This window comes from Sphaeroforma arctica, assembly GCF_001186125.1.
Source record: "Sphaeroforma arctica JP610 unplaced genomic scaffold supercont1.766, whole genome shotgun sequence".
Lineage (NCBI taxonomy): Eukaryota > Ichthyosporea > Ichthyophonida > Sphaeroforma > Sphaeroforma arctica.
In genome coordinates, this window is record NW_014039792.1 from 1 (window position 1) to 11,966 (window position 11,966).

At 46.2% G+C, this 11,966-nt stretch overlaps 2 protein-coding genes across 2 annotated transcripts in view; one reads left to right on the forward strand and one right to left on the reverse strand.

Moving 5' to 3' along the window:
• Window positions 1-468: 468 nt before the first annotated feature.
• SARC_08470 (hypothetical protein) lies at window positions 469-6,816 on the forward strand. Its single transcript, XM_014297548.1, has 8 exons — window positions 469-638; window positions 1,114-1,177; window positions 1,689-1,837; window positions 2,779-2,857; window positions 3,316-3,638; window positions 4,172-4,519; window positions 5,184-5,357; window positions 5,664-6,816. Exons 1-8 carry the CDS (start codon window positions 525-527, stop codon window positions 6,399-6,401), a joined length of 1,989 nt encoding a protein of 662 aa, XP_014153023.1. The 5' UTR covers window positions 469-524; the 3' UTR covers window positions 6,402-6,816.
• Window positions 6,817-9,879: 3,063 nt separating this feature from the next.
• SARC_08471 (hypothetical protein) overlaps window positions 9,880-11,966 on the reverse strand; it is a 4,271-nt gene continuing 2,184 nt past the window's right edge. The window contains exon 4 of the mRNA XM_014297549.1: window positions 9,880-11,626. Within this exon, the coding sequence (XP_014153024.1) occupies window positions 11,344-11,626 (283 nt within the window). The 3' untranslated portion in view covers window positions 9,880-11,343. The remainder of the gene's footprint in view (window positions 11,627-11,966) is intronic.

The window sequence follows — 11,966 nt, forward strand, 5'->3', positions numbered from 1 at the left end:
ATATATATGATCTTGGATCAAATGTATATCTGCATATTCAGGACACATGTTCTGAAGTCGATGCTGTGTGTGCGGATTACATGTGCCTTATATGTTGTACTGTTATTGTATTGAATTTCATTAGTATATCTTCATTTTTCTGCCAGTGTCTGTTAGCAGTATGCAATATGCAGGGTTTTATACTATCGTATGATTGGAGTATAGTTCACATACATGGTCATTCCCGTCTGTGTAGAATTGTAGCTACAGTACAGGTATCCCATGCCCACTATACCAGATACTGCAAATCGAACTCAAACACAGTCTTACCAGTTTGATACCATCCCTGTATTACCGAATTTCGCCCCACTTAAATCCTAGCCTACCTTATACTGCCTACTGCACCCGAGAATTGCAAAACTATGCAAATCTTCTTATAGTACCGAACTCCTTCTCACTAACTGTACCACCGTGTACTTCTACGTACTATAGTCAAGAGGCGACCACCCTTCAAACATCAGACGGATGGGTGGGGTCAGTTTGACATGACCATCGTTGTGACTCTGAAATATGGCCTCGGCTCCTTCTCGCTGAATCACTTCTTGGCGTTCCCCGCGGAGGGGCAGCACGATTGCAGAAGCGCCAGTACACACCGCGTGGTAGGTTTATCCGCTTGCGAAAACCTTGTATGATAAACCTGGTTTGTAAATCTGCGTGCAACACTTGGTTTGTGCTCACACTGTCCGGTAGCGTAGTTGTGATTACGAGTGCGCACGCGCTTGAAATAATCTGGTGCTTACAGTGTCTTCCCCTCTGTCGGAGACGGCTTGCTGTGTTGACCAGCATTTGTACTCAACATCGATACATGTCTGTAATTCATCATATCGCCCGACATACTATTAATTTCTCGTATGTCATCTGTGGGCTCGTATGTACCACGCCCGCGTATCAACCCTTTTCTGGTGCTCTCGTCAAGGATTAATCTGTGGCGAATAGCACGAGCTAACTGTGTTGCAAGATGGAGATTGTCTATGTGTTCGCTCTTGACGTCTTGTGTATGGTCATGCATGTGCGTACAACTGATTTGATTTTGCTCCGTGCGCTTCCTTCTCTGCGCCTTTGCCCCTGATACAGAACATCAATCTATCTGAAATTTCGGACAAGAATAGGAAAAGCCTCTTTTATGATCGCATCCAAGGTACACACATATACATTTCACAAATATTTATTATTATTTTATTTTATTTATTATTATTATTATTGTATATGTGTGTCTGTGTCTGTGTCTGTATTTATGTTTGTTTGTATATATATATATATATGTGTGTCTGTGTGTGTGTGTGTGTATATATATATATCCAGCACTCTGTGTGGACGCTATATATCCTGAGCTTGTCATATAATATAAAAATATTTGCGTCTGTGGTGGAAAAGGTCAATCTACTGTTCTGCTGAAATCTCGTTCTTACCTTGTCTGCGGTTGTAGTTTTTATACACATATAGTGTCGGAAGATGTACGCGTTTTTGGGTTGTGTCTGTCAAGTCTTCCCTATTTGGGCCTCTTCTCCAAGTTGTGCTTCTATCAATTGCTCTGGAATCTTCACTTTTTTAAAATGAATACCCCCTCATTGCACGCTCCTCGTACAAACGCCTCAGATCCTAACGTAAACCATGTCTCTTCCATTACCAAATTCTCTGTCACTTCGCAGAATATCTACGGGCCAATAAGCTCTCGAAAACGGACGCCACTTCCATGACCGTCAAGGAGGTGCGGCTCATTTTGGAGAAGAATCTGGAAATGTCTCTATTGGACCACGTGGCGCAGATCAAGAACGCTATGATCCTAGCCATCATGAAGGTGCGTCTATTCATCCGACCGGGTTTAAGTTTAGTGTGCGTAGGTCTATCTATACCTTTTGTTGCTGTGTGGTGGGTTGACTGCGTTCATGGTATGAAGACGCTATGATCCTAGCCATCATGAAGGTGCGTCTTTTCATCCGACCGAGTTTAAGTTTAGTGTGTGTAGGTCTATCTATACCTTTTAATGCTTTGTGGTGGGTTGAATGCGTTCATGGTATGAAGACGCTATGATCCTAGCCATCATGAAGGTGCGCCTATTCATCCGACCGGGCTTAAGTTTAGTGTGTGTAGGTCTATATATATCTTATAAAGCTGCGTGTTGGGTTGACTGCGTTCATGGTATGAAGACGTGACCCCGGTGTGAGCTGAACATGTCGCGCCTGGACCATGTCGAGCCGATCACGAGCGCAATGTTTTTAGCCGTCATGAAGGTGTACCGTTGTGTGTGTGTGTGTGTGTGTGTGTAACTATATTCTTAACTACCCTCTGAACCCACGTGTTTGGTTGACTGGGTACTTTGGTGTGGAGCCGTTGCCCCAGTTGTCAGCTGGTGTTTGCTTGTGCGTGATGCACCTCATCCTGTGAACCGTGTGTCTCTGGCCTTCTCGGTAGGCACACACCTCTCCCCCCCCCCCCGCGCGCGCTCTCCTCCTTGTTTATTCTGGGCATTCAGCTGTGTGTGGGCGGTACAGGTTTTCCCGTCATGTATGTACACATGGTGGTCAGATAGAAGATGTGTATGCATACATTTTGTATATAATTCTGTAGGATCGTGTACGTAATGAGTGGGTGTGTGTGTGTGTGACTCGGGCGTCACATGATTAGTACAACAACAGTCTAACTCGCATACGCCAATTTGGAACTCAGGTGCGTTCTAAGCCCATTGCCCTTGCACGCACATGCTCTAACACTACGTACGCACACACAACCACACTGTAGCTTAATAACAAAGGGACTGACGACGGCAGTAGCAGCGATTCGTCTTCCTCCGATTCCAGCTCGTCAGAGAACGACTCAGGTATGCAGTGGTTTAGGGTTTGGTATAGATGTTGGTTCGTATTTGGGTAGTGGTTTAGGGTTTAGGGTTTGGTATAGATGTTAGTTCGCCTTTGGATCAGGACTTTTTCTGCGAAGGGTTTTTATATAGCAAGTATTTGATTGCGACTCAGGTAAGCACTGATTTTGGTTTAGGGTTTGGTATCGGTGTCAGTTCGTATTTGGATCGGGACTTTCTAAAGGAAATGTTTTTATATAGCAAGTCTTAAAGTGTGACTCAAGTATGCAGTGGTTCAGGGTTTAGGTTTGCGCTATCCACATGTCCGACGAGCATGGATGTTAGTTCGTATCTGAATCAGGGCTTTTAAATAGGAAGTGTTCTCATATAGCATGTTTTGAATGCGACAAAGGTACTGTCTTGGCATATTCAGCTAAAGTATTATTGGAAACGGCCATGCAATTCATACGCTACAATAACAGATGACGACGTCAAAAACAGGAAGAAACACACTACAAAGGCAAAGAAAGATATTAAGGGCAGCAAACCCGATATTAGAGATACGAAGAAAGTGCAGAGCAGAGAAAAATCGATGGAAAGAGTGGAGCAAAGGCCCAGTGAAAGGCCGAGGAGCCGCAACAATGACCCCGGTAGCAACGGCAGCCGGAAGAGCGAGAAATCAGCGTTGAGCCAAAAAGACAGCAAAAATGGGATTAGAAAAACGGCCACAAATGGGATCAGCAAGGACGATGCGAAGGATAAGGACAGGGAGCGCAAGAAAGCCAACGGTACTCTTCGAAAGAAGGTAGGTGCATCAAGGATGTGTGTTCGTGACTGTCCGATCTAACCAACGGAGGTTTTTGGCTTTATAGGATTGGGCAAGCACATCAAACGTCCAGAATTCATCACCTGCATCCACCAATACGACGGAATCGTGAGCACGTGTTTCAGTTTACGGTTGATTTTTGCTTATTTGTATTCATGCGGTGCATATGTGTGCGTGAGTGTGTCTAAAATGTCCTTCGAAGCTATATTTGTATGCGTTCTAAACCATTCATATGTGTACCTGGCCAAGGTACCGTTTTGGGGCCATCCATTTAACAGCACCTAGTCACGGCATTGGCGTGCGAAGCGCTCATGCTCTTACTTGGCGTACAGCATTTATTATAAACTATTGTTTATATCGTTTCCCTTCAATGTTAAACAAAATTGAGGAAGGAGATTCTTTGCCGAATTCTTCGTATTCGGTACATGAACTTTCCCGCAATTAATTTATTATCGGTATATCCACAAAAAATGATTTATTATCGATACACAAAAATATGTGCCAATTAACAGACGAGCACGTCCTCGGGCGGCGACAGCCAAGACGGAAAGCGGAAAAGTGGCAGCGCAAAGAACGATCTCGTTAAAAAGGAAAGCGTAAAAAGAGAAAGTATAAGGAGTGACAAGGATGATAGTAAGGACAAGAAACGTGCCAAGGTTAGAGATAGAGAAAGGGAGAAAGAACGATCCGCCAGTCGGAATGGGTCGAGATTGAGCAATAAAAAGAGTAGCAAAAACGGGTCTGGGAGCGCGAACACTGAAGGCGATCCCAAACACCGGATAGTCACAGCCAGCACCACCTCCAGTGCCCAGGCTGACGAAGAGAAAGGGAGAACCTCCAGTGGGAATCTGAAACGAAAGGTATGTAAATTTCTTTTCACTTACGTTGTATGTATATTATATATATATATATATATACATATTTTGTATATATATATAGTGTGTGGGTGATGTATGTGTGTGTGTTTGTGTATTTCTATTTATATATGTAAATGTAAATGTATCTCTGTGTCTAAATATATATATATATATATATAATGGTGGTGGACCAACTGTCAGCCACCTGTCGTGTTTGCTGCCGAGATAACTGCTTAATCTTTACTGTCAGTGCAGTTCTGCATTTTACACTGCTGGTCAATTCGTTTGTGTCGGAGGTGTGAGCGATGCGAATTTCGTCATACAGAGGGGATTGGTAGTTAGGTAAAATTGTCTTGTACTTGGGTCTGTTTATAGTAATTTGTATGCGCGCGCAGCGGACCTCCATGGTGCATTGTTTGTCTTCACATTTCGCACGGTGGTTGCTATAGTACTTTGTATATGTACATTGTGATAAGTACATCTACTCTTATAGGGGTATACCCACATACATCGTCTACATTGTGATATGCACGTATACTCTATTGGGCTATACCCACATACATAGTCTGCATATGTCTAGCTTAGAACATTTACATGTAAATGATATGTGCTTCTTGAGATTTCGAGCTAATCCTACCCTGTCGCCCATTGCCATTCCTATACTCAGCGGAGCGAGTCCACAGACGATTCGGAAAACCCTCGAGAATTGAAAAGTAGCAGGACGGGTACACTCAAGAAAACCAGCAAGAGCGAACTGAAGAACGTCGTCATATCAGCCACCAGTACAAGCAACGGAGACGCAAAGTCGAAGAAGAAGGCAAACACGCTGGTGTTGAAACTCGTAAGTGCATGTCCGCATGTTTTGAGTCAAGTCCAAACGTGGCCGTATAGGATATCCGGATTTTTAAGTGTGAAAGTCAGACGCGCAAAGGCCTTTACCGAACACGCATGTCAGTACAAGGATGAATGTTGAGTGTGATTATATTGTACTGTTAGTCTTGGTATGTCCAGGCTGTGCCTTCGTGTAGCCTCTTTCAGCTCAGCAAGTAGGCACCAACGCAGGATTAGCTACGTACGTACTACCCTACCACAATCCTCACCCACCCGAACATCGCACTACTGACCTATTTTCATATACGCCCCACAGTCCGGTCCGCGCTCTCTAGGTTCGCCTAATAGTAAAAAGACTAGCAGTCGATCGTTGTCGGCTAAAAATAGCCTAGTCACCAGAACCGCGTCTGGGCTGGGGCCCATGAAGTACTCGCGGAGCCTCTCTACGAGTGGGGGGGTAGAGACCAAGCCCAGGAAGCTCAACAGCAGTAGCAAACACAGCGACAGCGACAGTTACGACAAACCCAAATCCAGCCGACTGAAAACGGACCGAGGTGAGAAGGGTGGTGATTCGGGTAAGAAAGGGTCTGGTTCGACCTCGACAGGCGCCATAGCAACGGTTGCCACCCATGAGGACGATATAGTGATGGGGGGAACCTCGAGTTCGAGCGCCAAGGTGTCTTCTGCCAAGCGTGGGGCGGAGAGCAAGAGTGCGGATCGGACGCCTAAGCGAGAGAGTATTGATGAACCAGACGTGGATGGGACTGGGACTGGGACTGGGACTGGGCCCGCAGGCGGTACGGGTAGCGGTAGCACGTACAGTGGTAAGGCGAAGGGCAGGGGCAACTGCCTCAGCATAGCGGAGCTCAAGGACATGCAGGCGAAGATTGCCCAGACCAAAGGCGCGTTGATTGCGGATATTGTGGATATGATCCGCAGCAGCAACGTGCGTACGCTCAAGGACACACCCCCAGGCATGTGCGTGAGCTTTGACTTGTCGGAGATGGACGCGGCGCAGATCCAAAAGCTCAGCAGTATGCTGGCCCTGCGGTAGCGGCGCTCGGGTCGATCGCACGCCGCTGTGGGCCGAACCTAGCTGAGCTGAGCTGAGCTGAGCTAAGCTAAGCTAATCAAGAATCGGGGTAGAGACTGAGATTTTGGCTCTTTTTGGCGTGGCTGGTCCTCTTCCATAGAGCTTAAATGTGTAGTTGTCTCAGAGGTACAGAGTGGAGGGGGATGTACAAGGATTGGGTAGGTAGATAGATGGTTGGGAAGTTCTGGGGTGGCTGGCCCTCTCCCATCTTCCCGACCACTGATGTGGTGGCGGAAATTGTTCTGTTAGAAAAAGTGTCGCGTAAAGACTTAGGGCGCGTGGGGGACTGGCTGTGGTCCTCGGCACTTAGCATGAATGTATTTATAGTACTTCAGTACTAGATAATATGTGTATAGTACTTCAGTACTAGGAATGTACTTATAGTACTTCAGTACTAGGAATGTACTTATAGTACCTCAGTACTAGGAATGTACTAATAGTTCTTCAGTACCAAGAATGTATGTATAGTGCTTCAGTACTAAGAATGTATGCATAGTACTTCAGTACCAAGAATGTATGCATAGTACTTCAGTACTAGGAATGTACTTATAGTTCTTCAGTACCAAGAATGTATGTATAGTACTTCAGTACCAAGAATGTATTTATAGTTATTCAGCACTGAACTTAGAATGTATTTATAATTCTCCTGGCTTATAGTGCCGCGCAGACTTAGGGCGGGCGCGTGGGGACCTTCTGCTTCAACCTGCACTGAGGGCAGAGGCTCCTACAAACCAAGTCTGGCAGTGGAGTTCAGAGTGCTCGTAAGTATGAGGGTGGTTTGTACCGTTTTCGCAACTCGTTCGGATGAATTAGTGAAGGATGATCTCAATAGTGTGCTGCTGGTGATTGGTGATCTCCTCACCCCCGGGCGTTGCAGAGGTTTTGGATATTATTGGCGCGTGGACTTAGCCCGCATTGAAGAGCTTTAGTCATGGTATTGGTGGGATGTCCCTACTCTCTGCGTAGAGTCTCGTAGCAGTGGGGACTTGTTGCGTTCCCGTGACCCAAACTCGGAAGGTACAACGCACTATATGCCGAATGATAGTGTAGTAATAGTAGTAGTTCACGATCGGTCGCTCAGGCTTTAGATGTATTGGTGCGATGGCTTGTCGCGCGGTTGCTACCTTCTGCTGGTACAGTAGTGGTCTCGGAGATTGGAAAAGGGGGCTGGGGGCCGTCTGCCTAGCCTAAGAAACAGTCCCACTTATACCTAAATGAGGATATCAGACTGATACGAGTTCTCTAATGTAGTGCTGGCGTGTAACAGCCGTGGTAGTGGACAAGAATCCCGCGTGGACTTGACGCGGATCACACACCATGTATTGTTGGTTCTATAGTATGGAAGATCAGGCTCTATCGAGATTTGCCGGTAGAGGGGTGGGTTTTGGTTTGTAGCGTATGTATAGCTCACTGGAATCTCATGCCGTCGCAAGAGTGCGCGTGGCTGGCTGAGTCTTTGGAAGGGACTGTTGCGCGCACTTAGTGCGAGCTACAGATTTGTTTTATCTCCGCAGTAGATTGACGATCAGTATGGGTTTGAGTTGGGAGCTCTGTAGTGACTTGAGGGACCTGGCCGTGTTCATGGCTCGGGTGGAGAACGTAGGCCGCCATTTTCGTTTAAAGTAGAGGTATATACAAGTTCTGAACTGTCCAGCCAGCCCAATGTTGCCATAGATGGTCCGCGGAACTCACCCGTAGTGAACCCCTCGGGCTAACAAAGCGTTGCCTTGAAGATTAACTGGGTTGGTAAGACCACACCTGCAGTTCAGACCAGGAGTATGCCTGCCGCAAACTCTGAAACCTCAGACTATCGACTGGAGGTCAGTTGAGCCCCATAAGGGGATCCTGGTCTCTAGTTTCTAGGATGAGTGGTGCGACCGTAGAGCCCTAACGAGGGATCCGGTCGCTATGTTCAGATGAAGTGGAGATGCATGTATTAAATCTGCAGTGAGGAACTTTCCGTTGGAGGATCAGCCAGCAAGTCGTTGTATGGGAAACTTCCGCGCGTTCTAATTATCCTGTGAAGTGCTGTCTATAGTATCGAGTGGATGAAACCCCTTGTCTGGCCGCATACCCTGAACCTTTAAGCAACCGGCCAGGGGTCAGTAGAGCTCCTTATGAGGGATCCTGGCCTCCAGTATCTATATAGTATGCGTCATGCGACCGTGGAGTCTTGTAGAGGATTCCGGCCGCTATTTGCAGATCCGGTAGAGGGTATGTAGTATCAAATCGTCCGTGCTGAACTCCCTGCTGGCAATGGTTCCAGCCAGTGTGTGGATCAGATTGATTTGCGGATCGCGCGCCCGTTGAGCCCCTCCTGTCGTCGTGAGGATGCTTTGAAGAATATGTCATGAGTTTACGGCCCCCGATCACAAAGCTTGGAAGGGTAGACTAGTAAAACCCTAAACTCTAGCAACTGAGGGTCAGTGGAGCCCCAGAGAGGGTTCCTGGCCTCCGGCCTATTGGATGAGTCATGCGACCGTAGAGCTCTCTAGAGGGATCCGGTCATATGCAAAACGCGCCTGGCGAGATGAATGAGGCGGTCCAGAGCCACAACGGGTGCCTGTGGAAGCTTGGAATGTACCATCTAGTTCACTCTTGGTAGATATCGCCTGCTGAAGGTGCTCACAACTGTACTAGCAGCGTATACTATGAACTATGAAATGAACTATAAAATGACAATAAATAAACAAACAGTGGAAAACTATATAGTTCTATTTCCCCTACCTCTAAGTAGGATTCGCCTTCCAAAAGGGCGTCCTTTTTCCCTTCCTTTTCCCTCCAGAATTTTATTAAAAGAGCTCGCTTGGCTCGATCCCGACACAACATAATCTCAATACACGAGAAATCCTTACTTTCTTGTTTGGCAAAAAATAGTATATATTGCATCGTTTATTTACAGCCTTTCGCGCGATAAAGCAATGCCTAAAGTATTGAAAATCGCACACAAGAATACGGAGGTATGGGCAAGCTCCACCAGTAGTCTTCTAGAAAGAAAATTTGAGTGTCCATAAACATTAAAATAATCACAATGCTGACCCGCATTGTCAGTCGTCGTGAGCTTGTTCTCTGACGACATACGACTACAAGTACTAAAAGTATATTCAAGGTACACCCAGTGAAGTATCCGTTCTCTGGCACCTTAGAGACCCGTGTGCAAAACGTTCTCTAGATCCAGCATTCTTTTGCGAACGGTGAGCTCGCTTTTTCATCACATATGCATAAAAGGCCGGCGATATATGACCCAACATTGGCCATTGTGACTGCCTGTTCAGTTGGTACATCAGACGACTGATAGTACTAGCATCGTTGATACATCTCACGACTGATATGTAGTACTAGAGTGAAGCGGTGCGCATGCCTATCCATGAGTCTATGTGTTCCGGTTTTTGAAGCGCAACTCAAAAGCTGTCAGGATTCGGTACACACGGCGAACGAAAACAACATTATATGTCGTACACAGCATTTGAATGCCGTATCACCTGAATATATTGAAGGTTTTACTATACGTACTCCGGTTTATTTCTTGTCACATAAGCTCATACTCTTCCGAGTTACAAGTCGGCGTGGATCAGCCACACCCAGCACAGACGCTCCAGAGCCGCTCTAGAGCACCATCTTGCGTGCCTTTGTCTATACCCACCAAGGCCAAGCTCCCAACTCGGGGCAAAGGCAGTAATCGAGGATAGTTTGAGGCAAACCTAATTATTTCGCTGGATCCATATATAATCCAATTTCGGCTTTCTTTTTCTGCACTGTCGTGCAGAATAATACGACTCCCGCACAATAGTGTGAAGCGATAGTATGCACTAGCCCGCCCAATCATACCCCGCTTGTGCAGTCGTCTTCGACCCGTACAATAGGAGCGGTAGCCCTGGTTGGGTACAATAGGAGTGGTAGCCCTGGTTGGGTCCAGTCAGTTGCACCTCTCTGGTAGCTTAACAGCCGGCCCCAAGACATCACACAGACTAGCAAACCGGTACATTTCGCCTTGAAAGCAAGTAGCACCCTTCCCCACTTTTAAGCCACACATCAGTGCACGACACCGATCAAGTAAACCAACCCCCCTGTGATGAAAAATGGGTTCGATCGGAAAGAGACCAAATTCTTCGACCTGAATTGTCCCGTATTGGAGTTTTCACTTGCCTCTATATACCCCAATTCCAGAAAGCCGGGATTCTATCACCGGAGAGATATAGGTATGGCTGTATGCACTTTATTTCGGAAAAGGGCGACCCTGCTACCTTGGCTACATCAGAGTGGCCTGAGTATACGAACTGTCGATACCCACCTCACCGCAGCTCGTCACAGCCTTGATGCGCTATTAAACGTATCATTGCATGTATGTGCATGGTAATACATGCATGCATGTACGGTGCTAGAGAACTAGGCGTACTTTGGCTCTGCAATGTATCCCATCATTCCCCTGTATACCATATCTTGACACGCCCGCACACTTAGCTGTCGCATATCACCCGGCCCCACTCTGAACCGACTGAGGCTGTACTATGTGGTTTTTGGTTGTCCCGGCTCCTAACTGCGCTGGTTTTACTTTAGAAAGCACGTGAGTGTCCTCAGATTGACCTAGTGCTAAACTACTGATTGATATACTCTGTACTTTACAGCCTTACAATCTGCGGTTGCATAGCAGGCTGCCCAATAGTGTTGGGTACTGGTGTGAGTGTGTGGGGGGGGGTAGCACATGTTGGCGTGATACATTCATCCAACACACCATCCTTCACTCTCAACCGCGCCAGTCCAGGACCAACAGCGAGAACGAACACATCTGCAGAAAGAATAACACCCCCACGCGGAAGTCAACCCCGTCATTCACAGTCATTGTGCCGTTGATGGGTACCGGCCGTTACACGATACAAGCATCCCACACATGCACCTCTCCATCTCAACCGTACCAATCCAGGAATAATAGTGAGAACGAACACATCAGTAGGAAGAACAACACCCACACGCGGAAATCAAACCCGTCATTCACTGCCTTGTGTAAAAGCTCGTTGCCGGCGGTTATATTTTCCGTGGTGTCTACGGCCGTGTCGTATAGTAGGTCGAGGTCTTCCGCCTGCTCTTGCACGTTGCGTGTGAACACCTGTTGCAGCTTGGCGATCTCTAACATCCTTTTCTGAGCCTCCATGGCGGCACTGACCAGTGTGTTCATCTCGTCGAGCAGGCTGAACGGGCGTGTGAAGGAGGCGTGAATTGAAAATTGATTGTTGCATATAATGTATGTATATACTTATATATCCTTATAAAGCACAAATGTAGATCGTTGCATTTGTGTTCTGGCTGCATACATGTGGATACCTCCAATATATATATATATATATATATATATATATATATATATATATATATATATATATATATATATATATATATATATATATATATATATAATATATATATACACACACATATATATATATATATATATATATATATATATAGTGTGTGTTGTGTGTGTGTGTGTGTGTGTGTCGTGTGTACTATACGTAGACGTACTACGTACGT